The 19,945-nt window shown below is 40.8% G+C and overlaps 2 protein-coding genes across 2 annotated transcripts in view; one reads left to right on the forward strand and one right to left on the reverse strand.

Annotated features, from left to right (window-relative positions):
• Positions 1–19,472, forward strand: lig3 (ligase III, DNA, ATP-dependent). The gene is made up of 21 exons (XM_085289805.1): positions 1–365; positions 1,989–2,569; positions 3,708–3,836; positions 4,539–4,757; positions 4,865–5,016; positions 5,143–5,309; positions 6,040–6,117; positions 6,939–7,107; positions 9,203–9,358; positions 10,306–10,437; positions 10,549–10,628; positions 12,817–12,904; positions 12,982–13,059; positions 13,189–13,312; positions 14,948–15,090; positions 15,195–15,269; positions 15,533–15,679; positions 16,154–16,304; positions 17,396–17,475; positions 17,601–17,684; positions 18,731–19,472. Exons 2-21 carry the CDS (start codon positions 2,017–2,019, stop codon positions 18,962–18,964), a joined length of 3,039 nt encoding a protein of 1,012 aa, XP_085145931.1. The 5' UTR covers positions 1–365; positions 1,989–2,016; the 3' UTR covers positions 18,965–19,472.
• The window catches only part of rad51d (RAD51 paralog D), a 21,922-nt gene continuing 20,799 nt past the window's right edge, over positions 18,823–19,945 (reverse strand). The window contains exon 11 of the mRNA XM_085289806.1: positions 18,823–18,957. The gene's annotated coding sequence lies outside the window, so the exon portion shown is untranslated. The remainder of the gene's footprint in view (positions 18,958–19,945) is intronic.

Consider the following 19,945-nt stretch of genomic DNA (forward strand, 5'->3'; position numbering starts at 1 on the left):
GCTAGTTGTGATTAAGTTAATCGGGGTTAAGCAGAGAGTTTCCGGAAATGGTTGCTTGTCTTTTAAAATAAAGCGCGAAGTTTCCTTTTGGACACAAATTAGGGCACCTCTTACTATTTTTGTAAGAGGACGGTTTCTTGCAATTAGTACAACGGAGTTACATACGAGTCGTAAATAGTCGGAACTGTTCTCAATCGAACTACTACAGATTTCAGTACTTTTATTTTTGCGGAGCCAAACCGGAAAGGCTTTGCATATTTAAATTGCAATTACGCTGACTTAACGTCGCTGGGCTGTTGGCTAACAACAATGAGGAGTGCTAGCAGTTTAAAGCGTCCTATTACCGTTTACTCGGCTTCTCTAAGGTACAGTACATAAACACGTGTAGCACTTTTAGTAGCATGTTAAAGTATTTGTGATAACTGGTGTGCAGTCTATTAAGTCGACGTGATAATTTCCTTCGAGCGTAGAACAAAGTGAGCATTGCTAATGCTAACGTTAGTGAGCATATCCACTTGCCTTCGTGTCAGCAAACTTACACGTCGGATGTTTTGGAGGTGCGCTTAACGTTAACATTTAAAAATGCACGTTTGTGTAACTGAATAGGCACGCTGTTTTTTTTTTTTCTTTTTTCAAATATGCGTAAATATTAAAATAAGTCAACGTGTATTTTGTGTCTTTTCCAAAATCCTTTATTAGCCTTGAACTGAAAACATTGTGTTGCATTAAAGTCACTACAGTAAAGAATAAACAAGATAGAAAAACTGTCCAGTGACACTCTAGAGCACTTTGATACATCTGTGTTCGTTAATCCTTTAAATTTTAGCTGTTTGCCATTATTCCAAAACTTATATATGACATGTAATAGTCTTTTACTTTTTTTGTTCTGTCCAACAGGGTAATCCGTGTGCTCTTTTGTTTTTTGTAGATTTGTGTTAGAGAATTGTAAGGTCATGTTTGTATGCATGGATCATCCTGACCTTTTCCTTGTTTACTGCCTACTGAAATCTGTGTAATTTATCGTCGAAATGTAGGGCTTTTTTTTTTTTTACTTAAAAACTCTGAATGGAGCCACAGAAGATATTGGAGCCTTATAAAGAAGGCTACACAGCCCATTACTATAAGTCAGCCTATCAACGTTACTAATAGGTGGAGGAAACAAAATTATTTTCCCACATGCGGCTACTCTGCTGCAGCCTAGTTATGCTTATCTGGAACTGTTAGTATTTTCATTATGATAATGCCATTTGTATATAATTTTTGTAAGTGTTATTTTTTTTTAATCTATTTATTTTATTACCAACAAAAATTTTTGAAATGCAAAAGTAGCCTATTTTGACAATAAATAAAACGTATAACAACACAATAGCTTTAAAAGTAGTAAAACAAACAAAAAACGACCAGTCTAAGTTTCATTTTTGTGGGCTTTTTTTGTTTGTTTTTCTGTTTGTTTTTTGGATTCGTAGTCCATTTCTTCAGGGATTGCTAATTGTTTTGTCAAAGCCACCTGGAGCCACAAGAGCGGGATCAAAGAGACTCATGTGGCTCCAGAGTCGCACTGATTTAGGTCAGCATTGCATGAAGTAATTCAGTTGTGTCGTTAAAAACATTTTTATATGAATTTTATGTAAGTGCTGAAATATTACAAATAATGTTTTGTCATACTGGCCCTACTAGCTTTCCATTTATCATTAATATTTTGGATTATACAACTATAAATTGTATTAAATTGCCTTAAAAAGGGATCCAATGTAATAAATTTGCCTTTATGAACCCTGCAGAAGCCCTGTGAATGTGCAGTGGGAAGCAATGTTAATGCCTAACTGGAATCAGGAAATTTACACTTGCAATGAATGCATAACATACTGCTGAGTCAGTGAACCTTTTATTAGAGCTGTTAGCATTAGGTTTTTTTTTAGTATATTGACGTACCTTGTATTTAAAAGAAAGCTGTGTCATTAACCATTATATCCTTTTGCTTTTTTTAGGTTCTGAACTGTTCATCATTGCAACTTAATGCAGAAAACTCTCATTTTATTGCTTCAAAAGACTATCTGCGTAGTCCTAAATCCCAGTGGAAAACTTGTTAGATGTCAGAAACACTTCAGGTTGTGTAGGGCCTTTTCTGTCTATTCATGTGCTGAGCGTCTACCTTTGTCTTTTCATGAGTTACATTTTACAAGGAAAATCTCTGCATTATCCTCAGTATCCCAAAAGCACAGTCTTCTCCCAAACTATCCTCCCTGGCTTTTCCTGCATCAAAGTTTCTCCAATCAGCCGGATATGGCAGATCAGAGGTTTCTCGTTGAATATGCCAAACGTGGCACAGCAGGATGTAAGAAATGCAAGGACAAAATCCAGAAGGGAATAGTGCGCATAGGCAAAGTTGTGCCAAACCCTTTCAGTGAGTCTGCAGGGGAGATGAAAGAGTGGTACCATGTGAAGTGTATATTCGAAAAGCTGGAAAGAGCCAGAGCCACCACGAAGAAGATCGAGGATATCACCGACCTGGAGGGCTGGGAGGAATTACAGGATGCTGACAAGGAGATCATAAATAAACACGTTTCAGGTACAAAAGCCACTCAAAATGTAAATTTCACATTTTTAAAATGCTTTTTATGCAGAAAAATTGTCTGTGAACATACATTTATTGTATATTTAAACCCTTCTACTGCTCACAGGCAATATTTAAGCCTTGGCCAAAGGAAAATTTTACCCATTGTTGGAATCAGATCAAGCTCCTGTGTTCATAAAGTCAACAGTCAGTGAATCTCAGCTGCAGTGCACTTTTGATGTGACCTGATCTATTCTTGAAATTTCAATTCACAATCCCGCAAATCAGTTGAAGTGCAGCAGCTGACTGATATACTAGTAGTATTGTGAATACATGTGGGATACTGACATGAAACCAGTGGTGTGGCTCACATCTTCCCGCCCAGTGTCAACTTACTTGTTGTACCCGTACAGATAATTAGATGGCCGTTCAGTGAAGGCATGGCAACATGTTTACTTAGTGTTTGTCAAGTGAAAGCTGCAATAATGTGTCAAAAATATTTGTCAGTAATTGACTCGCCCATTTATTGTATATTTATTTATAGTTAAACTGTCATTAGGGAAAATGAGATTTAATTTGGATTTATGCATCTATATTAAATCTATGCAGGAGCAAACCCCTTTGAAACTCAATGCTGTAACCTGATGTATGCCTTCCTGGAAATGTAACTGAACATTATTGTAATTGTGAATTGTTTTGATTTTTTTGTAATTGACTGGAAGACAGTGGATCAACTTGAAGCCAGAAACTCAACAGCTAGCATTTTGGTTGCAGTGCAAAAGAGACACAAGTATAAATGCTGTAAGCAGCGTTGGGTACTTGCATAGGTTGTGTATAGATTTAGGGCATACATGCAACTTGTGCTTTCTTTGCTTCTCTTGAGGAAAATGATTAATTTCCTGGTTTCCTTGTGTAGGCTGTTAAATGCAGGTTACAGGATAATGAACAAACAGCCATAAAGACTGTAGGCATGCCCTGGCTTATGTATTCATATAGCATTATACAGCAAACTCTTTGATATGTAGTCTTGTGACAGCTAGGTCCCATACACATCACTTATGTGTGATCTCACTAGTATATTGTCAACATTAAATAAATAAGTTAGGGCATCTCAGGTCTTCTTTCTTCTAAATCCACTCGCCTTGTCTTGCAGACTTGATGGCCAAAGTTAATGCAAGTCCAAAAAAGAAGGTGCAGGCCAAGTTGAACACCACCGGTCAGCTGATGGCTCCCCCCGCTGACCCATCTGTCAATGCGCCAAGGAAGTTTTCAGGCTTCACTGGTGAGTTATGTCGAAATTCAAGTCACTCAGAAAAAAGAAAAAACAGTCCTTATTAATTATTAATTTACATGCGTTAACATGCAAAGAATTCACAAGATAGTCACTAGCAGTTGTGTAAACCAAATACGCACATCACTTACATGCTTCTGGGTCTTTTGTATGCATAGAATGAATGTTGTCAACCTGCCAGGGACTGCAGGTGGAAATGAGCCTGTGAGGCTAAATCTGGCAGTTTTCCATAATGGACCTAAATGCATACGTTAATTAAATTAAATTAAAATGAAAACACTTTAGAAAAGTAAACAAACTTATGTGGGATCTTTAAAGCGGTTTTCTGTTAGTAGTTTCCCTTTGCAGCTTATAGCTCAATTACAGGTATCCACAAGTCAGCAAACTGAAGCGATAAACAGGTGGAAGCAAAACTGCTTTCATATTCCCAGTGGTGATGTAAGCCACCAGTAATAAACTGGATTGAATAGGCAGGGAAACTCGTGCACTACAGTCTGAGGGCCACGGCCAGAATAGGAATAAAAATAATATGAATGTGGCGTGCTCTGAAAACAATGGTTTCAGCCAGTATCAGTGTTGTAGAGAATTCGGGCTTAAGTACAAAGGCTGACATTTTTCAGAATCCACTCCGGCCCCTTCATAGTGATCAATAAATCATGGTCTCTGCACTGTTCCCCTTCACTCTCCTTACAGCAACAAAGGCTGGCAGTTCTAGCAGCAGCCCTGGGGCGTCCTCTTCCCCTGCCAAAGCCAGCCAAGGCAGCGCGCTGTCCACCCAGCTCTGTGACCCCCAGCACAAAGACTGCCTCTTCAGAGAGTTTCGCAAGCTCTGTGCCATGGTGGCCGAAAACAACAGCTACAATACAAAGACGCAGATTATTGAAAAGTTCCTCAGGAAGGGCACAAGTGGAGGTAGCTGTCTCTCTCTTATTTTTTTTCTACCTTTTTCTGTATATATACAAAATCCAGCACGTCATCTTTACATTTCTGTGAATTTTCTCCTTTGTCTTCCATCCTAGATAAGTTCCACGGCGATCTTTACCTGACTGTGAAATTGCTCCTGCCGGGTGTTGTGAAAAGCGTCTACAACCTCAATGACAAGCAGATTGTAAAACTCTTCAGCCGCATATTCAGGAGCAACCAGGATGACATGGTGCGCGATCTGGAGCAGGTCTGTCGTCCATAAATCGTCACTCTTACAGTATTTCGGTGTTCGAAGTGGACAGACCCTTAACACGAACGCAGAATTACAGGCTCTTGACATCGTGTCTGTTTTTGTTTCGTTTTTCCTTTTAAGGGTGACGTGTCTGAGACGGTGAGGATGTTCTTTGATGAGAGTAAATCATTTCCCCCAGCTGCCAAAAGTCTCCTTACCATCCAGGAAGTGGACGCATCCCTGACCCGACTTTCCCAGCTGACGAAGGAGGATGAGCAGCAGAACGAGCTGGAGGATATTGCCAAAAAGTAATAAAACACATAATCATTTTTTATATCAGTCAGGCTGAGTGTTAAAATGTTAAAAGATATGGTAATTCTTACAAATAACCCCAATAAGGCTGACCTTGGTGTTTGTAGCTGCACCTCTCCACGTGACGTCTTTGCTTTACTGCCTGTAAAAGTTCCGATAGCTCCGTAGAAGCAGGAAGACGTACTTAGAGGTTCCATTTTCCAGTATTTATGGTACAATTATTTCCTTCCACTTATTATTTTTTTCTTATGGCTTTTTCTATTGCCTGCATTTGTGTACTTTTCCCTCCTTTCTCGATTGCCTGCCTCGGGCATGTCTAACACAAACGCGTACATTATCCCAACATCTTTATTTGGCATTCTCCCCTCCGCTGCAGCAGACACCAGGCTATGTTTGTTTGTCATAAATTGCATCTTGCAAGCTGTAAACAGACATGGACATTATTTTTTTGCTGTACCAACTAAAGGGTTTGCTAGCATACTATAACATTAATAGGGCAAAGCAAGTAAAGTGAACTTGCAGTGCTCAAGTGTTCGTCTTTCAGCTGCCTCTAACGAAGCAGGTTCTTTCTGAGGTGTGTGCAGCTTCCATTATTCACTTTAAGGCATTTTAATCCAATCATTTTATATTTGTCATTTGTTTGCTTTTAGATTTCGTCTTCCCGAAATGTTGTAATGCTTCAGAATTTGCTTCACAGTAATAGTCTGAATTTTCCCTTCCCTACAGATGCACCAGTAATGACCTGAAATGCATCGTTCGCCTAATTAAGCACGATTTGAAGATGAACGCTGGTGCTAAACACGTGTAAGTATCTTTGGATTATTTAGTTATTCTCTTTGAACATGACAGAGGCAGGTTTATTTTACGCAAAGATGGAAAGTCTGAATAGTGAGGCAGTTGCTTTAAAGCTGCATTAAATCTGCATTCTCTCAAATGACCAGAAGAGGGCAGCTCGTCCAGTTTCAAAAAGTCACTGTGAAGGTGGTTATGGAAAAACTACCCTGTGACTCCCATCATCCGTGTTTCTGTTCTTAATCTCTCATTTCAATTCATTTTGATCACAGTAACATCATTTTTGTAAATTATGGTCCTCATTAGAGAGAAAAAAAGGACAAAAAAAAGTGCACACCAGGATTTTTGTGGCTGTTGGGCAACGTTATGGTGACTATGACCATCTTGTCTGTGTAATTTATGATCTTTACCAACCTTTCATTCTTTGTGGTCATAAATTATACATTTCAGGTAAAGATATGTGGGCTTCTGTAAAAATAAACGTAATAAATCAAGGCTACAGATGCACTGAAAAAGCACGATCCTTGATCCTACAATGAGGGCATCTGTTAGGCACTGTTATGCTGCGTGAAGGCATTTAGAGAGCAGGGGTGCGCAGTAATTTTCCCAAGGGGACCACATGACAAACTGGGACTGTTGTGAAGGACTTTACCAGTAATTTATAAAGAGACAAAATTAATATTGAGCAGAATTGAGTTCAGCTTATTGCTCGTCCCTGCCCTAGAGAGAAAGGACACTGCTGTGTTTTCTCAGTCAGATGCAGGCTGACCATCATGTGATCTGTGATTTTTATTTTTTTAATAGCAGCCTGTCATTGTTGCCTCTTTATGCAGCTTGGATGCAGTGGATCCAAACGCTTACGATGCCTTCAAGGCCTCGCGTAATCTGGGAGACGTGATTGAAAGGGTGTTAAAGAATCAGCAGGAGGTGTCCAATGGTTCAGGACCTAAGAAACTCCTCACTATCGAGGCCTCACTTATGACCCCCGTCCAGCCCATGTTGGTAAGGATTCCTAATAAAAAGTGTCAAATTATACAGTACAGATGCACATACACACGGTCTTTGCCTGCTTTTAATCTCCGAGTCTTCATGTGAATGCAAAGCTGAGGTGTTTGAACCACAGTGATGTAAAAAAAAAAAAAGAAAGAAGAAGAAGAAGAAGCAGTCACATTTAAAAACTATGTGAGCTAATTCAACTTAATTAACTCAATTAGGGAATAGAGGATGTCTGTCATCTGACCTTTCTGACCTCATAAATCACACAAGACACACATGCACAGTACAAAATTAAAATATTTACATAAGTATTAGGATACTTTTCCCCAAGCAATGGCCTCATTTATTTTGCCGATTTATTACACGTGTCAGGGGACGGGACGGATGTTACCTGTGGAAATAAACCAGGATATAAATTAGGGATACAGACACGGTAACAAATTAAAAGAAAAAGTTAACCCCTGACCCCGGTGTGTGTTAGAGGGAAGTGACGATACAGATGAATATAAAGTTGCCTGGAGTGATCACCTTTAACCTGTGAGGAAGCAGCTCTAGCCTGGTGGGAGTGGTCTATAAGAGGATTGGGTTAATCAGGGGTTTGATGAAAATGATGTGGATCCTGTGCTGCAGCATTCACAGCCTTCAGATGTCAGCCTAAATGAACACCAGAATATGGTCACTGTGTCGTACTTTGGTCAAAGGCAGTGAAGTTGTCGTAGCACAGGTGCTTGTTCGCATTTCGGTACTTCCACGTTTCTCTTTAAAATAGTCTAGACAAACATCTTGTTTGTAGATTGAGCTCTGAGCATGCCTCAAGGCTTCTGCAGCAGTAAATCTTGCAACTCGTACTTTTGTTTGCCGTGGTTCACTGCAAAAACATCACAATGTAGTGATTAGAGGTGTTAAATCTGATGTGTGCTCAAAGGCTTTGTGCAGTTCTGTATGCAAGGAAAAGATGTGGATTACAGAAAATCCTCAGTTTAGAAGGTCAGCTCTTCTGTCTGTCGTCATTCATCCTGAGCAAAAGTACTTTTCTGTGCAGCGGTCGTTAAGATGGCCATACATCAAGTCTAAACAAAGCAGTCCCAACTTCACACATTCACTGAGAGAACGACTGGCTATTCAGCTGAGTCACTCTGTCTGTTTGCAGCCTGCTTAAAGATTTAGCATGAGCCAAAGTTTACTTTATGTTAAGTTAAAATGTCTGAATATTTAGAGAATATATTGGTTTTTTTGATGGTTTGTTACTCGACAGCCAGACACGCAGCAGCTGGATCCTACAGATAACTCTGCACTGCAGACACGTAACTGTCCCCAACCCATCCTGAAGTGCAAATATTAATTCAGCATGATTTAAAATGTGTTTTACAGACCATTAAATTGCACATTACACAGCGGCCCTTTAATTACACCAAATAAAAGAAAATGGAAATGCGCTGCAGCTATCCCCGCATCGCATTTTAGGTTACAAATGATTAGCACAGGCTGTTCTCTAACGATCCACAGGCGAGCAACTTCGGTGTTATTAGTTTTAACTTTGTTCTCCTAACATGAGCTGGCAGAAGATGAAGCGCTAGATCGTCTTTCAGTGGATACAAAATAGTCATTTAGGTTGGTGTTGTGTAAATGAGTAGTCACTTTGAAGTCATGGCAATAATAAATAAATTTTGGCCATCTTCTGTCTGTCCACATCATGTAGTTGCCTGCAAAACTTCCTAATGATTAAAGAAATTCAAGGTTTTCTAATGAACCAGGTGTGCTGCTGAGGTTCCCAGCAACAGAAACCCTGAAAGATCCCAGGAGGAGACTTAAATGTCACCGTTTGCCCTCTTTTTGGCGTATACTGACATAAACTTAAGTTTTACAAAATTTCATCACCCTCGTGGTTTCGAACTTGGTGATTCTCACTGGATGTTTTTATTAATGGTCTCATATTGTGAAGGAAATTGTTGAATCTACTGTTAATCCTACATGATTGATAACCTTTTTTTCTTGTTTGTCTTCTTAAATTGGATCAACCTTGGGAAACCTTTCATGAAAAGTAAGTTCACATAAAGCAATTAGAACTTCAGAAACGATTGTTTCCTTGTTGTGGTTTCAGGCGGAGGCGTGTAAATCCATCGAGTACGCCATGAAGAAATGCCCCAACGGGATGTACTCTGAGATCAAGTACGATGGCGAGCGCGTGCAGGTCCACAAGAACGGAGACAACTTCAGCTACTTCAGTCGCAGCCTCAAACCAGTGCTGCCTCACAAAGTCAGTCTTATCGCGCACATGCACAGACAGCACAGATGCAAATGTGCGGGCTCCCGGTCCGTGAAGCTATTTACTGATTAATGTAACAATGCTCATCAGGATGCAGTGTGTTCAGGTTTGCCCCGGCAGGATTAGCAGCTTAAAGGTATTTTCCCAGCGTGAAATTCAGACATTTCCCACAGTGATTTTCCAGCATTTGCTTTCTCAGCATGATGCACAGAGACTTAAACATGCAGGAATAAATAGCTCTGCATCATGTTCATTAGCCCTTTGAAATTGCTTCGGTGCACACAAAACGCATTTCACAACAATCATAAAGAAGAGGATGCCAAGCATGGCACAAGTTGGAAAAAGCCATGTAGCTCTTGTGCGTGATGTATACACACCATATTTTTCCAGGCTTCTCATGTGGAAGTGCAGCCTATGCTTTCTGAGGCATTTTAAAGCCTGGTACTTGTTTTTATGGTGTCTGCAGTCCACTTTTAGTCCTCTAGCCTGAAGGCTTCAGACATTTTGTCTTGAGTGACCGTCTTGTCATTGCAGCCCATCAGCCAAATGGCTAATTATGCAGCCTCAGCCGCTGTAATTAGGCAATTTATGTTAATGCTAGGTTAACATTCTGTGGGGGTGGGAATGGAGTCTAATTACAACAGTCCAAGGTACCTAATGTTCTTTATTCTGATGAATGATAACGGCAGAGAACTGTTTAGATCATCCCCCACAGTGTTATAAAAGAGGATGGTGGGTACAAGCCTGAACCACGAGCATCAAATGTCTCATTTGATCTTTGCTTTTTAAAACATTTTTTGGTTGAAAATAATGCACTTTATTAATGAAACCTATTGTTTTTACAGGTTTGTGCTTGTTGTAATAGTTGTTGTTGTCACATGGTATTTGTTTCCACTCAGTAACTGAGCTCCCTGTGTGTGTCTGTGTTGATGTTTCAGGTGGCCCATTTCAAAGAATACATCCCTCAGGCTTTTCCTGGTGGCCACAGCATGATACTGGATGCTGAAGTCCTCCTAATTGACACAAAGACCAGTAAACCCCTGCCCTTCGGGACCTTGGGTGTACACAAGGTGAGAACACTGCAGCCACTTTATGCTCTTTGTTTTGTCACACAGCTTTTTTTACTTTCTCCCTCTTGGCTTTCTTGTCACCCCACAAACCTTCCTCTCCTCTCCCTTCAGAAAGCAGCCTTTCAAGATGCCAAGGTGTGCCTTTTTGTTTTTGACTGTATCTACTTCAATGGTGTGAGTCTCATGGAGAGGTAATGCTCTTTCAATCCATCCTTTGTCTCAGAAATGACTTTGCACTTCACTGTGCAGAGTAACCCCTTATGGGGATGATGCAAGCATGTCGTTTTTAACATTAATAGGCTGCTCTGTCCTTGTGGTTTGCTCACTCGCTGTTATGTGGTTAATTTGTGGTTTTATGGAAAGATTTCACTTTATTTGCAGTCCTTTTTTTCTAACGAAAGAAAATAATAACTTATTATCAGTACTCGAGCTTGTATGTCTGGAACAGGGGGACTTTGAAATGATTAATGAAGGACACTGAGGACCAGTCTTCAGCATCTAGTGACCTTCAAATTCACATCCACTTGAGCAAGAGTAGTTCATGTAACAGGGTGTCTGAGGATCCTTAAAAATCAAAATTAATTTATGCAAACCTCAGAACCAGAATCACATTTATTTCCAAGTGTTAACACAAACAAGTAATGTGACTTTGTGTAACAGTGGTGCAAAAGAAAAATATATAACGGCTACTTTCAGCTGCTCCCTTATATCGAAGGTAGCTGTAGAGCTAATTGGAAGGTTGGGGATTGATCCCTGCTTCAGTCTGCATGCCTAAGTATCCTCATACAAGATGCTGAGCCCCAGTTTGCTGTTCACTGTGTTCATCCAAGTATAAATGTGAGTGAATGTTTGATACAAAAGCACAAAATCATGCTTGTGTGCTCAGGTAGAGTTTGATTTGGTACATACTTTTTTTTTTTTTTTAATGCCTTCCACAAATGGATTTTTCTTCCTTGCAGGAACGAACCAGAGATCTTCAATTTGTTGGACAAATACTTAAGCTGTTCTTCTATAGAGGCACTATGAGAATATATAAATATAAATTTTCAAATGTATATGGAGTGCAGTGGAGTCCAATGTGCAAATGTTAATGGGCTGAATAAGCATAATGGTGTGTTAATGGAAAACAGTGATTATAAAGTGAATCAGTGGAGGAGGCTTTGTTGAGCAGTTCCGCTGCAGATGGAAAGAAGCTGCTGTTTGAATGCAGTGAAGTATTGATCCCGATGGGTTTGCAGCTTCCTGCCAGAGGGGAGTGACTCAAAAACTTTATGTCCAGGGTGAAGCCTAAACCATCCACTTCACTGGGCATGGAGCCATGGGCCTCTCTCTTCTGTGGAAACTTCAGTTCTTTACTTTAATGATTCGGCTTCAAATGTTCCTTTTTGATAAAGCTTAGAGTTATGGCTTGATCAAGTGACCTTGAATCCTTCCTTAGTTATGCTCCTTTGGACACTGACTACTGGGGGACTTCCCAGAATGCACTGAGCACTTCTCCAATACTCCCTCCTGCCAGAGGGGATTGGCTCCAGAATCTGATTGCCTGGCATCAGAGAGTTCATAAAAAGGGACCTTTTATAAGTCATAACTAGCTTTGACTAATCACCTCTCTCTCATGGTGATATGAGCCCCGTGAGTTTACCCACAATGCACTTTTTTAATGCCCTCCTGTGTATTATCAGACAACAGATTAAACATCCAGACTTCCAGTGCTTATTTCCTCTAACTGTATGTAATATAAGTTAAACGGTGAAGTTTTCCTATTAAAATTGTGACACATGTAATGATATTTATGCTCAGAGTTGCTCAGAAATAATGGTATAAAGTATAAAGTTGATTTACACAGAGCTTAACTGTGTTTTCCACTCCTGAGAATTTCGTTGTACTTACTAAATTTATGAAGTTACTCTCAAAAAGTGCTGCACCCACCCTTAGATAATTCAAAGGCCTGTAACTGAGTGTTTTCGTAGTATAAAGGTAAAACTTTGAATGCCTTTATTGAATATACTTAAAGTTAAAAGAAGAAGCTTCTTTCAGCCGCTCCCTTATTCACAATGGACCGCCACAGCATAGGTGGGCATATTTTGTTTTGGCTGATTTTATCTGGTATCCTAAAAATTACTGTACCAAAACATTGGCTGATTCTGTGGGGCTCAGCTGGGAGGCACTAATTGATTCTTCGTGGAATAACCCACCAGCACAGCAGATCAGGTGAGGACTATAAAGAGCAAAAATGTGGAGGTGGGGATGCAGCAGAGGATTTTACCCGTGCGAGTGGAGTTTGAATCCCAGGCAAAGCCAGAAGTTTACAAACTTTTAGAGCACTGCGGAGAGAAAACGTGGATTTTCACGTGTCCGCTGGCTTTCTGTCTTCTTCAGGCCTCTGTGTGAACGCAGGAAGTTCCTGCATGACAACATGGTTGAAGTCCCCAACAGGATCCTGTTCTCAGAGATGAAGCACGTCATTGTAAGTATAACTGTGAATGCGTCTTTGTGCTGTATGCGTACACATGTTAAAAACGTGTGCGTCTGTGTGTGTGTCAGAGAGCAGGGGATCTGGCGGATATGATAACTCGTGTCATCAGGGAGGGACTTGAAGGTCTGGTGCTAAAAGACGTAAAGGTGAGTTGGTTCATTGATGACGGCGTTTGGTAATCAGATTTATTTACTGTTCAATTTCTCAAGTTATGCTTAAACTGTACGTGTAGCTGAAACATTGCGATGATGAGGCTTTATATCTGCGTGTCTCAGAGCACCTATGAGCCGGGGAAGCGCCACTGGCTGAAAGTAAAGAAGGACTATTTGAATGAAGGGGCGATGGCAGACACAGCTGACCTGGTGGTGCTGGGAGCCTTCTACGGGAAAGGCTCAAACGGTCTGTAAAGCCTTAACCATCTGCTTCATTAGGCATGGAGTCTTTTCCCATTCTTGATGCTTTATTTTATTCACCCTGACAATTCTGTTTCGCCATAAAATGAGGTGATTTAAGCCATTTTCACACATTTAATGGATCACTGAACTATAGACATTACCCAACAAAAGCACATGTGGGAATGCAAAGACCTCGTTGCACTATACTATCCAAATAGAGCACTTTTCTCTGGTTTATTTGTGATTTTTACATGTTTTAAAAGTAGAATGGAGGCAGAGCCTAAAGCTGTCAGGGCCTCTCTGTTCTGTGGAAGCTCCAGCTTGTGTTCAGGAGACAGATACCATCTTTACTTTAATGATTCGGCTTCAAATGTTCCTTTTTGATAAAGCTTACAGTTATGGCTGGATCAGGTGACCCTCAACTATTCCTTAGTTATGGACTCAGACTGCTTGGACATTTCCCATAATGCACCGAGCACTTCTCCAGTCACCCCTTTTCTCTCCTGGTGTGGTTAAATGCCGCTACTGCACGCCGTTAACTTTTGACTGATTTCTCTTTATTTTGTGGCCTCTTTCTGTGCTCTTTTTGTTTTACGCCCTCTTGTGGTGGATAGCTGTTCCTGCTTCCTGTTAAAGGGGATTTCTTTGTTCCTACTGTCACCAAGTACAGGCTTATACTGGGTTGTCTGGGCTGTAGTCTTTATCTTCCAGTACGATAGCCCACTGAGACAACTGCTGTTGTGAATTGGAACTACAAAAATAGAATTGAACTGAACTGAAATGAAATGTCTGACGCAGTCAGGACATTAAAGGCCTTTAACAAAGTGACATCTGATTGCGATGATCTGTGCAGTGCGAGTACAGCGTGTGTGTAATAGTCCAGTTAGTCCACACACGCTTCAGTCAGGCAGCTACTTCTCTTGAACAATTTTTTTCCAGCAGTGAGAATTAGTCTGATGCGAAATCTCTCCTGCTGTGTGCTGCAGGGGAAAAAGGACAGCTTCAGATGATTTCCTGACTGTATTCTCCAGACATTTGTTGGAGTTCATGTATGAAAACAGCTTTGAACGGTTAAGACAGTTTTACTTTTGCCCCCAACTTTTAATTTTGCTGTGAAAGACGGGGTCAAGCCTTCTGCAGGTGTGACACAAAGCGAAAATATAAATACACGATTCTTGCATGTATTATGTTTAGATAGGATGATGAAATTAACAAGACAGCTCCGTTACTCTGGGAAAACATAACCAAATTGGAGGATTTCATATGAAAAATGTGCAGATACAGGCTGTTACATAAGGAGAAGATGCCAATGGGTGAAATAGAGAAGCAGGTGAGATTTGAAGCAGGGGCCATTGAGGAGGCTGGCTAATGAGTGTGCAACAACATAACAAACACAACGAGAAAGGTACAAGTTTTCAAAGCGTGCTTAATGAAACGACTCGTGTAGTTGAAAACGAGCTAATAGAGCAGAAACAATAAATCAGATGAAACGCTTGTCGTAAGAGGCTGTAGGAAGTGAGTGGGAAGGAGAAAAAAAGATAATTTGAAGAGGCAGGTTTTGAGAAGTCGGTGCTGGTGGAGAGACTATTCTGTGGGAAGCAGTTCACCTAATGCTTGCGCGTCTTCTTCTACCCACCAGGGGGCATCATGTCCAGTTTTCTAATGGGCTGTTACGACCCAGACTCCAAGAAATGGTGCACAGTCACCAAGTGCTCCGGAGGCTACGACGACGCCATGTTGGCCAGGCTCCAGAAAGAGCTGGATGTGATCAAAATCAGCAAGGTCAGAGAGAATCCACTTAGAGGTTAACCAGGAATATTGAGCTGATATCATAAAATTGAAAATTAATCTTTTGTGTGTCTGTGTGTGTTTGTGTCTTAATGTAGGAGCCAAGCAAAATCCCTGGCTGGTTGAAAATCATCAAGAACTATTATCCAGATTTCATTATCCGCGATCCTGAGGTGAGATGTCACTACTCAGCACATTTGGATTTCCCAGCAGGCCTGTTCACGCAGAGCACAGTTGTATATCTGGATACTGCACACCCTTTGAATGAAATTAGAAGTTGAAAGCGTCTCTTGCGTGTATCCACAGGAATTCCTTTAAATGAATTACCCCCGAAAAGCGCCGAGATAATGACGGGCTCTGAGATGGGAGGTGTTTTTAATGCATGCAGTGACCCTTTGTGGCTTTTATATATGATTATGTGTTTCCTGTGCTACAGAAAGCACCTGTGTGGGAGATCACAGGCGCAGAGTTTTCCAAATCGGAAATGCACACCGCTGATGGCATCTCCATCCGCTTCCCCCGCATGACGAGAATCCGCGATGACAAGGACTGGAAGAGCGCCACCAACTTGCACCAGCTTAAAGTAGGATATCAGCGTTTTTGATTTGTAGTGCTTGAGAAAGAATTAGCCGCTGCTCAGTGATGAAGTTTTATTGAGACGGCACAAAAGACGTTTTAGAAATCAGCCATTCATTTAAAACTGAGGCGTATCTTCTAGGGGATGCTTGTTGCTAATTGCTTTCTATTGTAAAATATGATGGGGGAAAAATGGTAGGATGTGTAGTAATACAGGTGACGGGAGGAATGGAATAATTAATCCCACTGTTAAACAAAGCACCCAGGGGGACAGCATGAAGTATGATTGAAACGGCGGGGAGGAGGAGCAAATTTGCAGTCTTCCCGCGAGTATTGACGGATGAGTTGAAATATTGGCCGAGGCAGTAAAACATGCCTGGGCTTAATTATTTGAATCCGGCACGGGTCTTCAATCTCCACTGACACAGAACATTACATCTCTTGGCCGAAGCCCATGTTGTCATTTCATCACTCTGCACAGGAGCTGTACCGCATATCGAAGGAGAACTGCGACTTCAAAGTGACAGCAGGTCCGTCTACATCCAACGATGACAAGGGCTCATCGGGGGGGGACAGCGGAGGAAGCTCGCCATCGTCCTCCTCCAACAAAGGCGCTCCGCCCAAGAAGACGAGTAAGTTCACAAGTCACGTACATAAAGGGAAATTACATTGTTGTTGTGTGTCCGGATTTACCTAAGATTTGGTTTGAGTTACACTTAATACTTTAAAAAGTGAAGATTCAAATGACCACAATTTATTTGTGGTTAAAGACTCTTGTTTTTAATTTTTGGAAACTTCCCTTTAAAATGCCACCAATGCTATTGATACAGCTTTGTTTACATAATCAGTAAATTCATAACCTTGTATTTGAGGCAGAATAGGTATTGTTAAAATGTTTGAGGCCTCGTTGTTTCATTGTAACTGGGTTAAAGTTTAGCATCTTTGCACACACAATAAGTAAAACCCTCCAGTTATGATTGAGGTGATGCTTTGACTGTGTCTGCAACACAATGTGCAGAATATGCACTGAGCTTGTTGACAGTCTGGCCTGAGACTGAGGAGGGACCCTGAGATTTCAAATGAATCGCTTTCAACTTGCAGGCGTCTCTGCCCTTCCTGGAAACACCCACATAAAGAAAAAGTAGTCTCCATCATGCAGATGTTTATTTAAGAAAATTCCATAAATGCATATGTGAGATTTTAAGATTTATCTGCAGGTTAGTGGACATTTATTAGAGCATTGCTTTTTTTTCCCCCTTGAAGATAAAAATATTTTTTTTAACCAGTAAATTGTTTTCCACCAATGATAATAGAATTTTACACATAAACCAAACACTCCTGTCTAGATTCTGCAGGTTTGCTCGCATCGTGCAAAACTTTATAAATATTTGCATGATGCTTTAACTGTTTTAAACTTAGTTTACGCAACTAAACACAACATTTCAGAAACTTCTAATACAGGAAATATTTCTTATCGTAACTAATCAACTGCAGTAATTTAATAGTGATATCTAAGAGTAAAGTAACTCTGTTCACCTTTAATGTCTCTACTTAAAGAAGCAGGCTCACACAGATATGTTTATATGCATGTCCTTTATTCTAGACATTGGTTCATAATTCAAGTTAATATAATGCAGAAATAAATTTGTGGACACTTTAAAGTGACCCCAGTGCTGCAAATGCTGCTTTGTTATAAGTGTAATCAATAACATGCACTCTGCAGGCAGCAGCACTCCACCCAAAGCCAAGGCGGTGAAATCCCAGCCTCGCACTCCCAGCTCAGACGCACCCAGTGCTAAGAAGGTAATGTTCTTTACATCTCATGTGCTACATTAAAGAAAAGTTTCATCGTTACAGAACACGAGAATTGCACAAGGCGCAAACCCAAAGCTGCAGTGATGACCTAACGTTAGACTGTTTCTTATCAGGTGAAGAAGAGTGAGAGTGTCCACAGCAATGGACAAACTAAAGCAAAAGCTACCTCACAGAAACTGGAGCCAAGGAATGACAAGGTTAGTAACACAACGTGTGTTTAAATGTGTTCTGTGGACGCAGTTAATGTGAAGAAACAAATGCTATTTAGGATTATTAAACTAAATCCATCTTTAAGTTTCTTTTAAGGTCTGACAATCATAAAACAAAGTAACTGTTTGTTAAAAACTGTAATCCTGTTCTAAAATTAGTGCATCAGTGCGTTGTTTATGGCTTTGACAGGTTATAGATTACAACACTCAGAGGCCAGCTGACTAATAAAATCTTGACAGTTTTAAAACTTTTTTCTCGTTTTCAGTACAGTGTTAAAGATACAAATATTCCAAATTTGGCGGTTTAGTGGCTCTTTATATTTGCAACTCTGGTAACTGCTGTCAAAGGACAGAAACAGGAACGGGCAGGGGAACCTTTAACCAGCTTATGGACTGTTTTTGAAGCTAGAATTATGCCAATAATTCCCAATTTCTGAAGAAAAGTTTACATGTACAATGTTGCGTATATGAGGTCATTAACTGAACCAGGTCAACAGGCCGGTTTGTGCTGAGTATTGGCCGAGCAGCCGCTGTGATTGTTAGATCCAACTTGAATGTTTATTCACATCCTGGTCTGACCTTTACAGAGTTTGTCTTCACTCTGTGAAATGTGGCCACCTCACTAACACCATTCCACTATCTCAAGCAATCACAAGCGGAAACTGGCTGTTTGTTCCTTAATTACTGCCACAATAGTTTATATTTCAACAAGGCCTGGGTGTGCATCCTTTAATGCAGGTGTCCCCTGTGAGACTGCAACAAATTCAGAGTTTGTAAATTCTTCTTTGGACGTGAAGAGATTCTGTTAAGGTTTACTGACTGTTAGAGTTGGACTGATATTAATCACAGACTGAGCTCTACAAAGCCTTTTTATGTCTTTATATCAAATAGTCTTTTTCTTCATTTCCATCAGTGACATGGTAATATTACACAGCCTGAACAGTGCAGAAAAGCAGAGCACTTTGCTCCCTTGAATGTAGGGAAAGTATTGCTGCAGGGTGTCTGTTCTGCTGACCTCACTGTTTTCCCCGTAGACACTGCTGGACATCTTCAGCGGCGTGAAGCTTTTCCTGCCCGACTCGGTGCAGGACTTTAACAAGCTGAGGCGATACTTCGTGGCGTACGACGGGGACCTCGTGCCAGATTACGACGCAGCCTCCGCCACGCACACTCTGGCCGAACCCGAAGAACAGAGCCAGGCTCAGAAAGTGACCCCCAGCTGGATCTGGGAATGTATCCGCAAGAGGCGTGTCGTAGCTCCCTGTTAATAAAAGAGGAGGAAACTACATTTTATACACTGCTTTCACCCAGCCATGAACTGCTGGTTTTCTGGTGATGTTATTTGTTCAGAGGGCAGCTCTAAGTTTGGGGATGTTACCGTGACTGTCTATGTTTTCAAATGCCACTGCTCTCAGGTCATTTTAATTTATTCTTTTTGAACCTTTCTGCTCATGCGGACCAACAGATGCAACACACATTTAGGTTGGAGGTGGAGTGCTAGATTAGTCTATGATTATATGGGGTGTAGAATATTTTGTAACAATGTAGAATATAGCCTCTAAATCATGAGTAACGTACAGTTTGACACTGATTTTACACACAAGTCTAGGATATGAACCAGTTTTGTTTTTTTTAAATAAGCATCAAGCAATACTTTCGACTGCCTGAAGAACACTCTGATATTAAAGCTCAGCTCCTGCACTGAAAACAAACATCTGTCTGCCTTTAGGAATAAACAAACCTGACAAAGACAATAAAAATGTCCCTGTAACATCATTCCAGCGTGTCTCATTTTCATCGGTTTGTGTTTGGAGCGTCGCACTGATTTGCATTGGAGCCACTTGCAATAAAAGCTGTGGTGTCACAGAGATGAATGGCATAAATGCTGGCCTCCGAAGCTACAAGTTATGAACATGCGCGAATCTCCGGAGAGCTCTGCTTGTGCCAGATTTCCCCAAAACCATATGGAGAGAATTTGTTTTAAAAAGGCGTTGCTCCAGCTAAACCAAATACATTTCCCTTTCTCGATCGTGAGACTCCTTGTATGATCCAGTGAAATGCTGAGAGGTTTTTCCCTTCAGCCTGCTGCATCAGAATGGCTTTCAGGGATAATTCAGATTTGCCTTTTTCATCCGTGGGATACTTCAGGCTATGAGGTGGCTTTAATTAAATGTTCGAACGTATTCACACTCTGAGAAGAATTCGCATGAGCCTACCCAGCTATGCCTGAAAGAAACACGAGAAAAGCC

This window comes from Mchenga conophoros, linkage group LG10 (assembly GCF_057382185.1).
Source record: "Mchenga conophoros isolate Kocher_MC1m ecotype Shallow Benthic linkage group LG10, M_conophoros_male_GT1.1, whole genome shotgun sequence".
Lineage (NCBI taxonomy): Eukaryota > Metazoa > Chordata > Actinopteri > Cichliformes > Cichlidae > Mchenga > Mchenga conophoros.

What these genes read in the sequence shown, in the direction of transcription:
- lig3 (XM_085289805.1), top strand. Translation starts at nt 2,017, where the DNA reads ATGCAGAAAACTCTCATTTTATTGCTTCAAAAGACTATCTGCGTAGTC. An exon ending in GGTGTGAGTCTCATGGAGAG is followed by an intron (nt 10,629 to 12,816) that starts GTAATGCTCTTT and finishes TGTCTTCTTCAG; the next exon opens with GCCTCTGTGTGAACGCAGGA. An exon ending in TGGTGCTAAAAGACGTAAAG is followed by an intron (nt 13,060 to 13,188) that starts GTGAGTTGGTTC and finishes TGCGTGTCTCAG; the next exon opens with AGCACCTATGAGCCGGGGAA.